Here is an 18,851-nt window from a genome sequence, read left to right on the forward strand (position 1 = left end):
AGCGTACTGATTGCGTACTTTAGGTTCATAATAGCTGTATGAAGAATCTCAGGTTTTATATGATATAATTTCATTACTTTCATGTCAAGGAAGCACGCTAAAGAACCCCAGGTGGTCCGAATTTCCGGAGTCCTCCACTACGGCGTCTCTCATAATCATATGGTGGTTTTGGGTCGTAAAACCCCGCATATCAATCAATACATGTTAATGGATACTTGGCAAAAATTTCATCCCAATCTGGCCCTCAGAAGTATCAAGAACATGATGTCCTATCTGAAGTAGTTGCCCACACTTGCACCTTCAAAAAAAAAATGCATTTGAAATGTAAAAACTAAAGCTCATTCATGTGGCGAAAATTATCATCATCAGCCTTACTACGTCCACTGCAGAGAAAAGCTATATTTTTGGTCGTTCCGCTCGTTGAGTGCTGTAGTAGTTGGCGTTGTCGACGACGTTAGCGCGTGGCCGTTCGGTGTCATAGAAGAAGAAGAAGAAGAAGCACGGCCATCCGCACAATGGAAGACGGCGACTGGCAGTCATCAAAAGAAAATACTCAGCCGTTGAACGAGGACCGCCACATGTCATCGCAACAAGCAGCGCGGGCCCCCCAATGCCAAGAGGAGGACCTCAAGCAGAAACGGCGGGAGTTTGAAGAAGAGCTTCGGACCTCGTCCGGTGTCGCCCTGTTGGACGTGTACCACCGCTATCTGTTGTGGGTGGAGCAGCACCATTTTACGTCTAGCGTCAACGTGCCTCAGCTGCTTGAACAGGCCATTGTGCAGTTCAAGACAAATACTGAACTGTTCAACGACAAACGCTGCGTCGGCATCTGTATGCGCCATGCTGTGCTGTCAGCAGAGCCCGTCGCAACGTTCCAAGCCATGTTCCAGTCTGGAATTGGCGAGCAGCATGCAGAATTCTACGCTGCTTGGGCTCAGCAGCTTGAAGCATCTGGCGATACTTGCGGCGCATCACGCGTTCTCAAGGGAGGCATCGATCGCCGGGCTGCGCCCACCAGCCAGCTTGAAAGGGCGCTGAGGCAGTTGGAAGCACGCGTCAGCCGCCAGATCACTGACGACGTGCAGCAGCAGTGCCAGGAAGCAGCGTTAGTTGGTGGACCAAAACAAAATCTGCCATCTGTTCTGTCACCGTGGCGGCCACAGAAGCAAGACACCGTTCCTGTGACCCTATCGGTACCTGCCGCCAGGCTGGCCGAGCAGCGTGGCCTGGCAACAGTGACAGCTGGCTCTGTGGCTGGAAGCCAAGGCCACACAAACGTGCGCGTGCAGGCTGACGAGAACACTCCAGGAGGTGGTGACGACCTTCTCATTCATCCTGTGGCTACACAAGACTTTGCGCCTGCCACGCAGCTGACCATGGAAAACACCCGCACAGCTGGACAGTGCTCGGGAGTTACAACGAAGCAGCAGCTACCGCCAGCGCCTCTACAGCCAGGCTTCAAGGTTCCGGAAGTGCAAGGTGGCCTTCCCCCGCCGTGCACTTCTACCCTGGTCTCTGGCTGTCGACAAGGTCTCAGCGAGCGTAAGAAGTCTGAAGAGATGTACGATGATTTCGGCTGGGACCAGTGGCAAGTTCCACTTTGTCGTCCCGACCCGGCAGGCCTGCCGGTGCGACCAATGTATGACAAGGCGAGTGTGTACAGGGGCACCACAGAGTTCCAGTTTGAGGAAATCCGCCTGGCCAACATTCGGGCACTTGAACGGGAGATGTTTGAGCGGCAGCTGGAGGCAGAACGGAATCAAGAGGTGCAGGCACTCAAACGGCAGTTGAGGCAAATGCGCAAGGAGCTGGACCTGTTGCACAGCCTGCTGGCGCAAAAGAGGAGTGGCAGTAATGACCATGCCGCGGTTACCAGCAAGATTGTGCAATTGGAACAGAGCATTCTGGTTGCTGAGCAGTCCATCCTGATTCAGCCTACATCAAGCAGCGGAACAGAAGAGGGGGTCCGCGGACAACGCGACGAAGTGGACATGACAACTGGCACTCCGAGTGCTCACCGGGTGAGTGGGGCTGGAAGTGCTGAGAGCAACCAGAGTGGTGGAAGCCTGAGCCCAGCTGACGTGTCCAAAGTTGTACGCAGCTTCTGCAACCGCACTTTAGGCAAGCCACACCTGAGCCTGCAAGATTCCACAGATTGCACCCTCCAAGCTGCACCAAAAAACACGGTTGATGAACTGCAAACTGAGACTGCTGTTGAAGACGCTGCTGCCGTGGTAGGTGTTCCAGCAGCCTCTTGCGTGGCGTTCTTGGAGCCCACCGAGACTGAAGTGCTTGCATGTGGTGCCCATCTGCCACCAATAGGTGATGCTCCTGGGATGGGTGGCAACGATGAGAACAGGCTGCAAGTGGATTGTAGCCCACCAGGGGCTTCAGTGAAGACGAAGTCACTTCAGCGTGGAGTGTCCTTCGCCGAACTGCTCATGTATAATGATAAGGCTTTGGAGGACGCTGAGCACGACATTGGCGTCGAACGCTTAGATGATGAGGATAGCTTGACTTACGCAAGATCCAAAAGCTTCCCCCGCAAGTTGACCTCCACACCCTGTGTAACTGACCACACATTGCCCGTGCTGGGTGAGTACTTCACGGTGGGTGGTTTGACCGCCCTTGTCCAGGAGCTTGACATCAGGGATCCGTCGGCGTCCTCAAGACCCGCTGCAAAGCTGCCCTCTGCAGGGCCCCTTGTACAGCCACCTCAACAAGTTGAGCAACAGCAGCCCAGCCGTACTGGTGTACCAGTGCCTCCTGGTGCAGCGGCCCGCAATTGTGCTGCACCCCGTGCCATGCGCCGATTCTCCGTTGCGGTTGCTGGGGGCTTAAGCCCCATCAATGAGTGCAGCAAAGAAGACAAATCGAGCAGCAATAGTGGAGGCAGCACTAGTTCAAGCAGCTCCTCGACCCAGCATATGGCATCTGTGACCACACTGAGTACCACAGCCCAGCCCCCCTCTGGTCGCAGCTGCACCCTGCCTGCCATCAAGGAGGAGACTGATGAGTACTGTGGCGTCTTCTTGGCAGCACAAGCAGCAGCTGCGCCAGAACGGTCCCAGCAACATGACGAAGGTCTCGAGCAAGCAGCAAGTGCCCTGGCTTGTGGAAACCCGTTTTCAGAGGAGCTGCGGAACACGATCTTGGCAACGTGGCAGCTACAGAAAAGCGACCAAGGAAAGCTGTTCGAGTCTGCTGGTAATCGTCCTGCTCTCAAGGAAGGTGCCCAGATCACTCTGGGGGACCACGAAGTGAAGGTGCTTCGCCACTTGGCATCAGGTGCCTATGCGCCGGTCTATCTGGCTCAGATGGGGAACGCTGAGGAGACCTGCTTGGATGATGAAGAAAGCTTTGATGCACCTTCTCAGGTGAAGGTTGTGCTGAAGGTAGACGACAGCAGAAGTAGGGCCTGCTGGGAGTCTTACATATGTTGTGAACTACATCGGCGCCTCAGTGAAAGCTCAGAAACACTTACAAAGTGTGTAGTAGACTTGCAGCTGGCCTGCTTTTTCAGCAATGGTGCTATCACAGTGTTCCCCTACAGCCCCTATGGAAACCTGTTAGATCTGGTGAACCGGTTCAAAGAGCATTGCCGCAGCTCTGTACCCGAGTGTTTGGTGCTCTACTTTGCTCTCGAGCTCATCACCATTCTGCAACAAGTGCACTTGTGTGGCATCATCCACGCTGACATAAAACCTGAGAATATTCTCATTGTAGATTTTCCGAGCAAGACAGGCTTCCTGGACACTCTTTCTGAGCAGGGCCCCAGCTGCCTGCAGTTAAAGGAATTTGGACGTGCAATTGACATGAGGCAGTTGCCGCCTGGCTCAGCATTCACTCATGTGGTGACCACAGAAGGGTTTGTCTGCCCTGAGATGCGCGACAGTCGCCAGTGGACATTTCAGACTGACTGGTTCGGCCTGTTGGGCTGCCTGCACGTGCTCCTCTTCGGGCACTACATGGAAGTGGAGAAGAGTTCTGACGACACTTGGCGTATCCGGAACAAGTTCAAGAGATACTGGCAGCAGGATCTGTGGAACAGACTCTTCTCGACTCTCCTGAACATTCCCAGCTGCTCAGAGATGCCAGACCTGACGCCTTTTGGGTTGGAGATCCAGAGCCTGTTGCGCAACAAGTCACGGGCACGCAATGTGGTCGTGGAAGCACTTCGGGCGAAAAACTTTTAATTTTCTGATTCAACCTGCAAGCCAACCTCACCCCAAGGAGTCTTTAATTTACGATGACTTGCATTGGCTGTAACGCCTGACATGTTTACGTGTTAAAAATGAATAAATGCAATGTATTGTTCGGCAGTTGACCGAGTCTATTGGCAGGTGGTGTGTGTGTGTGTGATGATCGCATGTTGACAGTTTGGATTTTTCGTCTAAGTGTAGGGTTAATATTTGTGTGTTGTGGTACCTTTGGCATGGAACGTATGTCGTGAGTGGTCATCTGGTTGTCTGACGTGGCTGTGTTGGAACACTTGAGCACCGGTAAATTGGTCAAAACGACCGTGACCTGCGTTCAGCGTGTCGGTTAGGTTTTAACATGGAGGTTTGTAAGGTTCAGAAGGCAGACAATGTAGGCTGAGGCAAAAATGAAAATTATGGTCACCTAGAGTGAACTCGTTATGAGAGTTGCAGAGCTAGAAAATGTTATGGCAACAGAGCCAAACAAGAGAGAAACTATGAGAGAAAGTGAAGGGGGTACTGACACGGAATTTTTTGGGTTTTTTTTTTGTATCAAATCATAGGCCCAGCCCGCAAGAGCGTATAATGAACCGGCCCGAAAAATGGATTACAGCATGCCTTTAAAAGCTAGTTTCGTTTCGTACTGTACCCTGACGTCACGACATGGTAGGAGCAGCGGCATCAGGTGGTAATATGTGCACGTGCAAGTTTTCGTTACGTATCCCCGTCCGCGCGTAGATTCTTACTACTAAATGGTTCTTTAAGAGAGAAAGGAAGAGAAAAGTGAACCCCGTAACTGTCTGCTTCAGCGAGCGACACCTCAACAGTAGCTCACAAGAGATGGGGGTGAGAAGGGATTAAAAGGGTAGGAATAAAGGTGCAGAAAAGAGAAAGAGGCGTGAGGTGGTAAGCCAGAGAGAGCGACGACAAATCGAGGGGATAGGAGAGATAGGAAAGATGGAAACATGATCACAGGAGTCCGAAGACGGGGCACCACTTGCGAGAGCTCTTGTTGTCAGCGTCAGTAGATGGCGTAGAGCAAGTCCAGTCGGTCAGAGCTATATTGTCGTCGAAGTTCGCCGGCGTCAGGAGATGACGTAGGGCGAGCCCAGTCGGCCAGAGCTGCGCTGACGCCGGATATCGCGAGGGCACAACCGGTTCGGCACGGAATCCAGCAAGCGAGTCCCCTAGATTCTTCGGTCGTCTGCTTAGTCTATACTGCGCGCCGCACGTGTGACAACTATCGCGGCAGGGGAGCACTACGTTGGGATGGCATCGCTTTTAAGGCGCAGGTTTTTCGTTGACGATCCGAAGTCGGTCAACATTTGGATGCGGCGCATGTGCGCGTACGGAGTAAAGTGCAAGCAACAGAGTAAACTCCGCTTGGTTGGCATCCAGTCTCCGCCTCGGCCACGGCGCACGATGTCGACCCACGCTTGCCTCAGCGTCGAATCGGACGGGAATCGGTGAATTTTGTACCTATCGTCTCCCGTTTCACTGGCGCAAGCAGCTAGACTTGCCATTGTCATGTCATACCAACTAGCCCGAACCGCCACACTTCTAAGTTAACCACTAAACCACAGAACGACACTTCTCAACATCTTAACAGCGAGCCATTTATATACATCATGTACCGCTGGCGGTCTCCAGAGCTTGGCAATATCAGCGCGTTTTCGTCATCAGTAGTGAGATGGCACAACGAGCGCGTGTTGTACGTGCGCGCGCTTTGAAGGTCGCTGTGTCGCCCCCCCCCCCCCACGCGTCGATGTGCTCTCGTGCCTCCACATAACGTGGCCAAAGTGCGTATAGATGTTATCTAGAGAGAGAGAAACAACATTTTTGTGCATCCGGCGTGCGGGAAGTCCGCGCAGGGCGCGGGTATTCCTTATCTAAAGCTATAGCTAATAGTCCTATAGTCCCAGGCTCTAGATCTTGAGGACGTTGTGCTCTGGCTAGGCATTGGATACTCGGGCTCCTCCGCTCCCGTTGTCCGGGGCGTCGGTTCCCTTTCTCGTCTGCTTTGCCAGGGCCTCCTCAAGCCGCTGGATGGCCCTTCGTTGTGTGTTTAAGTCTTGGGAGCGTATCCATGCTCCCACCTCACCGGGATACGTGGCGTCCTGGCACTGTCCATTCCCATTGTTCACACCACTGTTACACCCGCCCCACATGATGTGGCGGAGGGTGGCTAGTTCACGTTCGCACGCGCTACACTTAGCGTCCACAAACATGTCGGGGCATACGTGCCGGGCCAATGCTGGCGTTAGCACGCATTCCGTTTGCAGTTGTCTGAGCTTCACTGCTTCCGCACGTGACAGTTCACGATGCGGGGGTGGAAAGGCTCTCCTGGCCTCTCTGTAGGCCGCCAGGATCCCTCCGTAGTCGGTGAGGGGATCGAGGTCTTCTTCTCGTTCTTCACCGCTGGTTTCAGGGAGACGGGCTGCCGCGGTCCGGCACGTGATGAGATCACGGGCCACAGCGTCCGCCTCCTCGTTGCGGTTCTCAATGTCGGGAGCCAGTTGTCCCATGTGGGCTGGGAACCATTTGAGGGCGATGGTTGGCCCTGTAGCGGCGCCGCGAGCAGCCCGTGAAGCCGCGATGGACATCACTAGCCGCTCCGTGCCCCGCCAGACCATGCCTCGGGCAAAATTCCTAATTGCCTGCTTTGAGTCGCTTAGCACCGTGCGCGTGCCCGGCCTACCTGTGGCCAGGGCTATCGCCGCCTCCTCTGCCTGGCTGGCTGTTCGGGCGCGCACGGTGCTTGCTGTTAGTAGTTTACCAGTAGTAGCGCTGACCACCACTGCTGCGAAGGCGTTGCGTCTTCCCGGATATCTTGCGGCGTCCACGTAGACTGCGCCCTCGTCTCTCTGATGTTGACGGGCCAGCGCCACTGCTCTCGCCGCTCGCCTGCCCGCGTCCCTTTCTGGGTCCATGTTCTTTGGCAGCGGGTAGACAATGATTTTCCTCGCTGCCTCATCGCTCAGGGGGACTTGTTTTTCTAGCTCCCCGTCCGGTCCTGCTCCCGGGCGTTCTCCAGGAGGTAATAATCCTACCCGATCGAGTAATTCTCTGCCCGCGGCTGTGTCGCTCAGGCGGCTCAGCTGCGAAGCTCTCTGGGCCTCGCTGATCTCCGAGAGCGTGTTGTGTGTTCCCAGAGACAGCAAGGCCGTTGTCTTTGTGCCTGGTAGGAGCCCAAGAGCCCCCGCGTAAGCCTTCCGGATGGCAGCGTCGATCTTGGCTCGTTCCGCGCCGGTCCAGCGGTGAAAGGCCCCTGCATATGCCGCGTGGCTTATAACGAAAGCCTGCAGCAGATGCAGGAGCCCCCTCTCTTTCATGCCCCGGTAGCGGGACGACATTCGCTTGACCAGGCGCGCTGCGGCCCATCTTGGTTGTGATGTTCTTGACCGCCGTGGCGTTGGTTTGGGTGCCGTCCACGAACATCCCCAGGACTCGAAGCCCCGGGACGTGCGGGATCTGCATACCGTCACTGGTGCGCACGATGATGTTCTCGGCCACCTCTCGACTTGCTTTCTTTCTGTGCCTCCCAGGTGGTGGCAGGATGAGTAGCTGTGATTTTTATGGCGAACACCGCAAGCCCGTGCCCAAGAGTGCGGACTCCACGGCGTCCACCGCCGCCTGCAGACCCGCCCCGATGTCTCCGTCGCTTCCACCCGTGGCCCAGATGGTTACGTCGTCGGCGTAGAGGCAGTGTCGTATCCCCGGGCCCAGCGCCTCCAGACGCCTGGCCACCTCGATCATGACAATGTTAAACAGGAACGGGGATATGACCGAGCCCTGTAGGGTCCCGACACTGCCCAGCTCTCGTTCTTCGAGCTTCGTTCCTCCCACCTCCAGCCTGGCCGTGCGGCGAGAAAGGAAGGCTCTGATGTAGTTGTACGATCTTGCGCCCAGCCCCAGGCGGGACACCTGAGCCAGGACCGACGAGTGTCTAACGTTGTCGAAGGCGCTCTGCAGGTTCAGGCCCAAGATCGCTCGGTTGTCATTCTTTGGAGTCCCGCCCGGTAGGTCAAGGACTTCTCGTTGGATCAGGAGCATGGCGTCTTGCGTTCCCAACTTGGCCCGGAAGCCAAGCATTGAGTCCGGGTAGACATGGTGCGCTTCCATGTAACGGTTCCACCGGGTGTTAAGAACGTGCCCCAGTACCTTGCCCACGCAGGACGTGAGCGAGATGGGACGCAGGCCCTCTATACCCGGTGGCTTGTTTGGTTTTGGCAGCAGGATCGTCTTTGCTGTCTTCCAGGCCTTGGGCAGCTTGCCGTTACGCCAGCATTCGTTGTAGTAGCGTGTCAGTGATGTGATGGCTGAGTCACTCAGGTTGCGTAGAGCTTTGTTAGTAACTCTGTCGGGTCCGGCGGCCGAACGACAGTTCAGGTCCTGCGCCGCCTGCCTCACCTCCCATTCCTCTAGATCTCGGTCGAGGTGGAGGTTCGGCTGGCCGGCGTAGTCTGGGTGATCTTCGTGACTGGTGATGGGGAGGTAGCGCTCGTTGAGTCGCTTGAACATCTCCTCTTCGCCCAGTTGACGAGCGGTGGTGTGTAGGATTTGGGCCGTGCGTGTACGTTGGTATTCGCAGCTCTTGGTCTCATCCATCAGTTGCCTGAGTAGTTTCCAAGTGCCGCCACGGTGAAGCTGTCCATCAGCCTGGCTGCAGAGTGCAAACCACTGCTGTGAGCAGAGCTGCCTGCTGTGTCGCTCGATCTCTCGGCCGAGTTCTGCGATCTTCTTTCGTAGCTTTCTGTTGTGACGTTGCCGCCGCCAACGCTTTTGGAGCGAGCGCCTGGCTTCGAGGAGGTGGGCTAGTCTCGGGTCCATGGTTTCGATTTCTTCGGGTGCATCGATCTCTTCTGTGGGCCCTTCTGTTGCCGCCAGCAGCTTCGCTGACCACTCGTCGATATTGTCGACTTCGCCGAGTTCTGTGTTACGGAACTTGCTCCAGTCGACGAGTTTGTGCTTTATTGTTTTGTCGCGGTTCGGGTTTCCGTTGAGATGAGCCAGCGGTAATTCAATTTCGATGATGAAGCGATGGCTGCCCAGGTTGATTCCCGTATTCCTCCACTTCGCGGTGCCACCTTCGGGCAGCATCGCAAAGGTGAGGTCTGGATTTGTATCCCGGGCAACCGATGTTCCGATCCTTGATGGATGGGCTGGATTGATCAGTAACGTGAACTCGGCTTCGCCGGCATCTTCAAGAAGGTTCCTTCCCTTGGACGTGGTGGTCGTGTAGCCGAGCTCTCGATGTTGCGCGTTGAAATCGCCGCATATTACCGCTGCAGCGTCTCCTCTTTTGGCCAGGTCTTTCTGTGCTTGTGATGTGGCGCTCTTGATCTTATGGAAAAGAGTTTTGAATTTCTGCTTTCCATGTCTTGGATTGCTATAGATGTTAGCGATGAAGACGGTGGTTGATTTCTTCTTTCTTGCACCCCGGGTTCCTCGTCCTTTGCCGCTAATCGCTAGCTCGGTGACGCACAGCTCGATGGCGGTGACCCTGCTGCCCAGGAACTGTTGGTATTTCACGTGGGCGATGCCTTTCCGGATGAACGTGCACACGCCCTGCGCCGCACCCTTCCCGCATGTGCGAGCGGACGGGGGGCAGGCGTGTGTCCGATACCCTGGCAGCGTCGGCGTGTCTTCGGTGTGGGTTTCTTGGACCGCTATCACGTCCGGGCGAGCCGTCGGTGCCAGCGATCTCAAGTACTGTTGTAGGATTGCTTTTCGGCACCGGAACCCGTTGGCGTTCCAGTGCCAGATCTTGATCTTATTGTTGCTGTCCATTATGAGGGAGAGCCTTTTGTGTTTGGCAATATTGATGCGCCGCTTCACCAATTAGCGGCTGCAGCTTCTCTGGGCTGTTATCTAGCGTGGTGGCTTGTTCGAGCCCGTGCTCACCTCTTGTGCTTCCGCCGCATGCTTGCTTTGAAGTTGCAGAGAGCGCTAACGCCACTTCGCTCGCTGCCACGGCCGCGTTTGAAAGGAGCGCGCTGGTCACACATGAAGAAGAGAAAAATCACAGCATATCCACGGAGTGAATTATGATGAGTGGGACGAAGCGTGCGTCCGTCCATCTGTTTGTATGTCCGTCCGTCCGTGCATGCGTCCGATCGCGTTTCAGAATGCATGCAGACGGCGCGCGGGTAACACCAACGATACGCGAGCCAATGAAGTCGAGCGCAAGCGTCTTTAACGCGCCCGCCGCTCTGCTTCGTCCATGCCCCACGAACAATCCACCACGTATGGCGACTATCCAGGAGACTTAGAGAGGCACTCGTTCTCCACACATTCAGGCAAAGCGCGCGCAGCAGCCAATCGGAGAGGAGCGGCACTTCAGGGCAGAGTAACGCCATCTTGGAAATGAGATGAAAAAGGGTCATTCATTTCTTTTGCCTTCTTATCTTTCTCGTCTCTTCTTCTCTCGGTTACGCGTGACGCGTGACAAGGTTAGACTAAGAGGAGTTTCGCTCTAAAATTGTGACGGTTGTTCGTCCAGGTGTATACTTGTGCGATAGTTTCGTACGTCTTCCTCTCTGTTTGAGCAGCATGCTTTAAGTGTCGAGCTGTTGCAGTTGTTTGTTCGCACTCGCCCCGTGTGTGCTCCTTTCCTGCGTGCTCTCTGCTTGAAGTGTGCGTTGCATGTTTCGAGCTGCTTCTGATTCTTCGCACGAAATTGTAATTTGTTATACAGCAGAATTCATTCCTTCGCCCCAACAATGCAAAATGGATGCTAAACTACCGCGGCGAGGACACGTTTCATTTTCGTGTTATACCGATTCCTAAAAGGGGGATCAACCACGTTTTCAAGGGTGAAACTTCTTAAGCAGGGGGTCGTGCGTACGCGACGTTTGTAGTAGTAGTAGTCGTCGTATTAGTGCGTAGCCACCTCTCGTTTAGTCCTTGGAATGTACGCTGGATGGCGGTACTTCTATATGATGAATATATGATAAAAAAGATGCGAGACGGTGGTACTTGGAGTGTTCACTAGATGAACGGACGGATGGACGCACGCACGGACGAACAGACAGGCAAGCAGACGAACGAATGAACGGACGCGCGAATGGACAGACAGACGGACAAACAGATGCACGGACGGATTGACGCATGGACAGACGCACGGATGGACGCAGGGGTGGACGGACGGGCGCACGAACGCTCGGACGGGCGGATGGGAGCGCGTACGGACTTACGGACGCTTCGTTCCACTCCCCACCAATCACTCCGTGGATATGCTGTGATTTTTTTAAAATTATATCTTTCTGTCTTGTTCTTTGTCTTTTCCATCTCTTTCTTTTGTCTGTTTCTTCAGTCACTTTCTTTCTCCATCTATTTATTCCTCTGCCCTTGCATCATTTTCTTTCTTTCTTCACTCTGTTTCTCTTTCGTCACATCTCGTGCGTGAGGCGTCTGTGCTTAGATTCAGGTGCACGTTAAAGAACCCCAGGTGGTCTGAATTTCCGGAGCCCTCCACTAAGGCGTCTCACATAATCGTATGATGGTTCGGGGGCCTTTAAACCCTCACAATTATTATTATTTCGTCACACCTGTTTTTTTTTTCTCTCGGTACTCGTTATCTTGCCCAACAGAGTTGATGCATTCCACGCCGGACAGATCGGCGCACGTGTTCTGGGTGCGAGGCAGAAGATGATGAGTATCATTTAAAGAGCACGTGCCGGTTCGCGCTGACAACCTAGCTCAGTTTAGGAACTTTCTTTTGAAACTACCCGGTTCTCAGCCAATCGCCCAGTGTAGGTGTGTGCGTGTCACGGTTTAATGGGACTAGTGCTATTAATCATTCTGCTAAACAGCTGTGCTACTCAAACAACTACCCCAGCACGTGACACCACGTAGAATGAAGAAGAGGAAGCGGAAGATCTACATCAATTATGTCATCCTTGTAAAATGATCTGTGTTCATTAGGAGGTCACGAAAAATAGTGTAAGCTAACATCAGGATCCATCATAGTTAACGCTTCATTATAACTGCATATGTAACCTTTATTAGCATTTAAAAATAATTATAAATCGAGACGGTACGGTCCACCCGACTATTGCCCTATCCCCCCCCCCCCCTTGAGTGGGTATTGATTGATATGTGGGGTTTAACGTCCCAAAACCACCATATGATTATGAGAGACGCCGTAGTGGAGGGCTCTGGTAATTTCTACCACCTCAGGTTCTTTAACGTGCGCCCAAATCTGAGCACACGGGCCTACAACATTTCCGCCTCCATCGGTAATGCAGCCGCCGCAGCCGGGATTCGATCCCGCGGGTCAGCAGCCGAGTACCTTAGCCACTAGACCACCGCGGCGGTGCCTTTGAGTGGGTAGGTGCCAATCATACAAGGTGCATGATCATCATCACAATTTTGAGCGGTGGGAAGCAGCGGTGAAGCATTCGCCATGTCTGACGGCGATGACGACGAGGCGCTGCCGCAGGTTCTGCAGGTCGCCTGGGAGAGCGCCCTGTTAGCCGTGCGCGTCACCATCGTCCTTTTCGCACTCACTTTCGGCGCGTGGTTCTACAGCCGGGTGACCAGCAAGCGATGCAAGTGCCCCACGCGACTCGAGGGCAAGACGGCACTGGTGACCGGCGGCAGCGCGGGCATCGGCTACGAGACGGCCAAGGCGCTCGCGACTCGGGGCGCGCGAGTCATCTTCACCTGCCGCAACATGGAGGTGGGCATTGGCCAGAGGTGTCTGAGGGGCATCGAGCACATGTACGCACACTCCTTGCCTTGCGTCTCGGGTAACAACAGCGATAGTGTCTTCACTGGGTCTCTACCCAATGAGCGAGTTGTCTACCTTATTCTGTCTTGTTTTCAGACGAGACCAAAGGCGGCGTTAAAGGGAAAGAAAGAGGGGGAGGGGTCAACTCTGCTGCCCTTAGTATCTTGTGAACCTAAACATCTGGGTACAAAAAAAAGAGAAATTATCGATGTTTACTCATGATGAACCAGGGGCGTCACCAGAATATTTTGGGTTTGGGGGGGGGGGGGGTTCGCTTACTCTCATTGTATGTCTGTGCGTGCACTCATATGTGTGCGTGTATGCAAAATCACAAAATTTCGGAAAGGGTGGGGTTTCAAACAACCTCAACCCACACTCTAGCTATTATCACCCAACACCAAGTCGCTCAAGCCACCGCTCCGAAATCGCTGTTTTGATGAATGATTGCATTAATTAATCAATTAATGCACCGGCGTGTGCTCGGCAGGAGGGCAGCTCCCCCTCTTGTCAACTAAGAGGGGCGTAGAGTTAACTCTGCCCCCTCTCCCTTTCGACCCGCCTGCTCACGCCTATGAAAGCATGAGATCAATGTATACCTCATTGAGCTCATTGTCACGTACAAATTGTGCACAAACTATGCGCAATATGCGATGCCGTGTGCACACGCGCGCTCATGCAGGTGGGCCAAAAGGCGCTCGCCTCCATGATCGAGGCGAGCGGCGGCGGCGACATCGTACTCAAGCAGCTCGACCTCTCCTCGCTGGGCTCGGTGCGGCGACTGGCGTACGACATCCTGGACAGCGAGCCGCGGCTCGACTTGCTCGTCAACAACGCCGGTCGCATGGCGCCCCCTCGGCGCACGCTGACCGACGACGACCTCGAGACGACCATACAGAGCAACCACCTGGGACACGCCCTGCTCACCGGTCTGCTGCTCGACCTACTCAAGCGCTCGGCGCCGTCTCGCATCGTCGTCGTCTCGTCCATTCTGCACGGGTGGGCGCGGCTGGACCTGGACGACCCGTTCCTGGAGCACCACTACTCGGACTCCCGGGCGTACTGCCTCTCGAAGCTGTACAACGTGTACTTCGCCCGCGAGCTGGCCGACAAGCTGCGCGGCGAGCGGGTCACCGTCAACGCGCTCCACCCGGGTCTCGTCAAGTCGCGCTTCTTCCGCGAGCGTCCCACCACGTTGTTCGGCAAGTTCCTACGTTACGTGGTGGTACCCTTGTTCGGAAAGGTGCGCCCGCCGATTCCCTCTTCTTGAAGTTTCTCGATTCGATTCCACACCCGAATCGAATTGGATGTCGAACGCTTGTCTAATAGCTTCAGAATGCTAAACAGCCGTTACTATTATTATAAAATGTACGTTCCCATCTTAGCTATATCATAAAGGTATCTTACCCCCTTATGCGTTTGCCTAAGACGACTATATACAAGACAGAAACCATCTTCTTTTCGGCTCAATCGCATTTATCGATCACCCCGGCCCCTCCTCTGATCCCTTCTTGCACCCAACGTTGTGACGCAGTGCCTTCAGGATCGGCCAAACTTACACCAAGTGACGACTTCACGTGATGACGTCACCATGTGTGATTCCACGTTACGTGGCATGGTGACGTCATAAAGTTTAATGACCTACGACGTCATTATGTCGTCTTAAGGTGACGCCATTACTTTGTGGTTTTTGCATCACTCGTGTTGACGCCGACGCCGCCGAAGGTCACCTTTTGTGTTTGACGAGCCATCGAACGCTTTCGCTTTCATACAAGTACGGATTGAGCATTAAGCTAGATGGCGTCAGCTGCTGCTCTAGGTAAGCTTTCATGTTTGATTGCTGTGCTATATGACCGAGGGAATAAATCATCGCCTATACTTTTGCAAACAAATTTGAGTTCGGCAGTAGTCGGCATTTAGAAATACTCGTGAACTATTCGAAAGGCATTCGTATTTCCGAATAGTGACTGCTTGATTCGAAGGCTGAATCTAATTTATCGCTGTTTTCGATTCGACGTCCGGCATTTAAAGAAACTTCGCACACCACTGTATTTATGAGTAGATAGAGCACCAGGTGACACTCTTCTTCCTCTTTCAAGCTTTTCCGGTCGAGGATCTACTTCCGGTTAACCGGATATACAGAAGATGTGTTTTAAAAATTGAACTAGTGTGAAATTTGTGGTTCTGGTTCAAGTTAAGACTTATATTTTATACATATATGTTATCGGAAAGTTAACCTAATTAAGATACGATCCAATCAAGCCTCGGTGTAATTAATGAAAACTAATTGAATGATTTCACTAAAAGAACACACGGTTTTCTTGTGAGTGGCTAGTTCATTATCCCTGTCTATATATGCTACCTGTCGTAGCATATAATAATTTATGGTACCCCAATGTTCACGCCGTGGAAGTACGTGTCAAAACGCCCTAGAGTAGATTTCTGGAGTAGGGGGGATTGTTGTGACACCTGCCGGAGAAGATAGTAACTACGTGCTTATTTCTGTACGCGGCTTCTGATATTCGCTTCGGTAACGAGCGAAACAGCTCAAGTATTCGCCAGGGCGCACGAAACGTTGCTACCAGACGCCTAAACGAAAGGTCACCTCCAGATTTTAGATGCGAAGAGTGTGATGGTCGAGCCAATGCCTTCTAGATTAGATGCCTGCCGCACGAGAAAAAAAAAGAGCTGCCACACCCTTTCCCTTATTCTTTTTCGATTAGTGTCGGTCGCTAGCGCCACCTGTGGTGGACGGTGCAACAACTCGACATTTTGCATAGTCTCCGAAATAGTCGAGTATAGTTACAGATCTCGAATAACTCTCGACTGACGAGCCCCTGCGGGCCACAAATTAAAAAAAAAAAAAAAAACACCGTGATGATAGTGTCGGTCGCGAGCGCCACCTTGCGGCGCTATCTCAAAACATAAGTCAGTATGACACCGCTGCAGGGACACGAGCCATTTGTCAGGCCTCTTAATAAATAAGGCAATGGTCGAGCTCAATTTGGTGTGCAGCGTGGCCAGCCTTACAGCGCATGCGCGCCCCTCCCGCTCTCCTTTCTTACACTTTTCCTCTCTCTCATCTGGGCAACCCTCCCCGCGGCGCTAACCCCCCCATCGCACATGATGATCCGTCACACCGGTGAGTCACTGCGTGTTTAGCGCCTAACTCCCCACGTTTTCTCATCTACACTTATAGTTCCCTTTAGCGGGGGATGGTGTAATTTTTTTCAAGATGCGAATACTTTCTCTTTTATTATTATTACGTGCACGCAGTCGCCCATGGAGGGTGCGCAGACCAGCATCCACCTGTGCCTGGCACCGGAGTTGGCGCACACAACGGGGCGCTACTTCAAGGAGTGCCGCGAGGTGAGGCCGGCTGAGCATGCGCTGAACCCGGTGCTCCAGCGACAGGCCTGGGAGATCACCGAACAGGCGCTCAACGTGCGCCTCTGCGATTGAACGGCGACTAGGCTGCGAACACGTCGTCATCCGCTTGGACGACATTATGGAATTACAAAATTCGTCGCTCTCAATTATGTGACTCTGAGTCGTGCTCAGTGTGATTAGCTTGCTCCAAGGAACGAGCTTCTGATTAACTGCCGCAATATGTAGCACCGGATAACGTCGTATTTCCTCATTATGGTCTATACTGAGGCGCTTACCAATAAATAAGGCCACTGTTCAGAGCCTAAACATAGACAGAGTCCCGCTACATCAAAGCTATCCGCAGCTATAGAACTACCCGCCACAAATACTCTCAGTACCCTTGCCCCTTACAGATTTCGCACAGATGCCTTCAAATTGTCGTTCTTCCCGCTTGCGATCAGAGAATGGAATAACCTGTCCCCCTCCCTTACCAGTATAGCACATCCTTAGCCACTTTCTCCAAACTGGTAGAAAGCGACTTGATAGCCTCGCAAACATAATGTGGTGCTATGCGATCTTTCTTGTTACTTAAGTAAAGTGTCAATATGATTGTACTTTGACAAATGTGCTTACATGCTTTCTTTTTTGTTGTTGTTTTGTTAATTTTTTCTTATTACTTTTTTCTCTTTCTATTGACTGTACTTAATCACTGCCTTAGATTGTCCATCTGTTTTAATCTTTCTGGGATTGACAGTATAAATAAATAAATAAATAAATAAATAAATAAATAAATAAATAAATAAATAAATAAATAAATAAATAAATAAATAAATAAATAAATAAATATTAACATCCCATGGAGTCCTCTTTATCATTTAGGTGGCTAATGCGTTCGTGCATTTAGCGAGCGTCATAATGCGCCCCGTAACCATGCCCCGAGGTCGAAATTTAGCCGTGGTGTTCCAATGATGCACGAGTCTTCAACAAACGCTTCGCCGCGAGCATTTTTTTTGCAGCGAGGCCGTATATAATAGCGGAGTTACGAGCGTTCGATCATCCAAAAGCGGCTCTCGCTTCCCTCAGGACTTCGACGTACGCCTCCTCCTATACAGTCCATTGCTCCTCGTCACTTCGAGAAGATAGCAGCGAGTGTGCTTGCCGGCGAACAGACAAACACGTTCTTTTACAGCAAAAGCTGTTATGAGATCAGAACAAGGGTCGCGCGTGCGCCGCCGTATAGATGTCCGCCACCGCCCGTAACCGCTATCGCACGAAATACAAAGCAAGGACAAAGCGAGATTCGAACCCGGGTCCTCTGCGAGCCAACCCAGTATTCTACCGCAGAGCCACACCGGTGCTTGAAACTCTGCTGTAAACTTGCCTTAGGCAGGCTTGATGTCGGGAAAGGAGAAGCGTTTTAGAACTGCAAAGCAACAACCAGAAGGCGCCACAAAATTCGAATTGCGGAACGAGTGGGTCGTCCAATGCTCCAATCGATTCCAAAGTTTGTTCTTGATCGCACATTAACTGTGGCGCATACCCACTTCAGGCATAATACTTCATCGTCGTCATCCACAACGTTACTAGATTGGCTATCTAGTAACGTTGGTCATCCACTGCATAAAAAAAATGAACATTTCTTGTGTGTAGCGGATGCGCTTATCCCAAGAATGGCGAAGGATGGCGTAGTGAATGCAAGTCCACTAAAATTATAATTATTTATGGAGTAGCGGGTACCCAACAACTGTGCTTACAGCGGTTACCCAAAGAGTGCTTAGAAAAGGGTCTGAAAGGCCGCTCTGCTAGCTTTCGATGTGTTGCGCATTCAACGCAGGGTTGGCTTTTTTTTTTTTTTTTTTTTTTTTGCTCGCCGCCAACGCCGGGGATACCAAAAGGCCCGGAGAATACAAGGGATCGTTTCTTGGAATTAGTAGCGCGCCCGCTGCTCATATATCGTATACCCGCGTTTGGCGTTATTGATCGTGTAGGTATTCTAATTTTTATGCGCGTATTTGAAATCTATAGAGTTCGTGTATAGTGTTACCGACGTTGTCATTCGGCAAGCCACGTTTGATATCATGCGTTGCCTTCAGGTTGGCTGGTCAGTCTTTATTTAGGACCTTTATTAACAGTCGTGAAAGACGCGACTAGCACGCTGTGTGTTCCTCGCGCGCGTGCCTGACCACCGCATTACGGCTACGAGACTACCTGAATGCCTGACTTAGCACACTTGATGATCCTGCCGCCCGGTTCTTGGCCGATCCCCCTTTGTGGGCGAGTGCCAGCAAAGCTGAAGGTTCATCATCATCATCATAATCGTGAGCTCTCTAGATGGCACGAAGCTACTGCCGGTTGTTGGTGCTTCTGATGCCGGAGCGCCACTTGGCCTGGTCGGTTTGAACGCAGCCCAGCGGCGAAGTGCGGCGTCGCCAGAGCGTGTGCTCCAAATTCGCTACCTCCCCGCAGTGGGGGTACCATCTGCTAGTGTAGGTGTCCGGATCAATTTGGTTAGATTAAAACGAAATTTCAACCCCTCTGTAAGAGTCCAGGCA

General features: G+C 52.7%; 2 protein-coding genes across 2 annotated transcripts; both read left to right on the forward strand.

The window, feature by feature from the left end:
* The first annotated feature begins 515 nt into the window (after nt 1–515).
* On the forward strand, nt 516–4,196 carry LOC142766096 (uncharacterized). The gene has a single exon (XM_075867935.1). The coding sequence runs from the start codon at nt 516–518 to the stop codon at nt 4,194–4,196; it is 3,681 nt and encodes a 1,226-aa protein (XP_075724050.1).
* An 8,396-nt stretch (nt 4,197–12,592) lies between these two features.
* LOC142765061 (retinol dehydrogenase 14-like) lies at nt 12,593–16,632 on the forward strand. Its single transcript, XM_075865627.1, has 3 exons — nt 12,593–12,882; nt 13,613–14,173; nt 16,207–16,632. Exons 1-3 carry the CDS (start codon nt 12,607–12,609, stop codon nt 16,390–16,392), a joined length of 1,023 nt encoding a protein of 340 aa, XP_075721742.1. The 5' UTR covers nt 12,593–12,606; the 3' UTR covers nt 16,393–16,632.
* Nucleotides 16,633–18,851: the final 2,219 nt, after the last annotated feature.

Source organism: Rhipicephalus microplus, chromosome 6, assembly GCF_043290135.1.
Source record: "Rhipicephalus microplus isolate Deutch F79 chromosome 6, USDA_Rmic, whole genome shotgun sequence".
NCBI classification, from domain to species: Eukaryota; Metazoa; Arthropoda; class Arachnida; order Ixodida; family Ixodidae; genus Rhipicephalus; species Rhipicephalus microplus.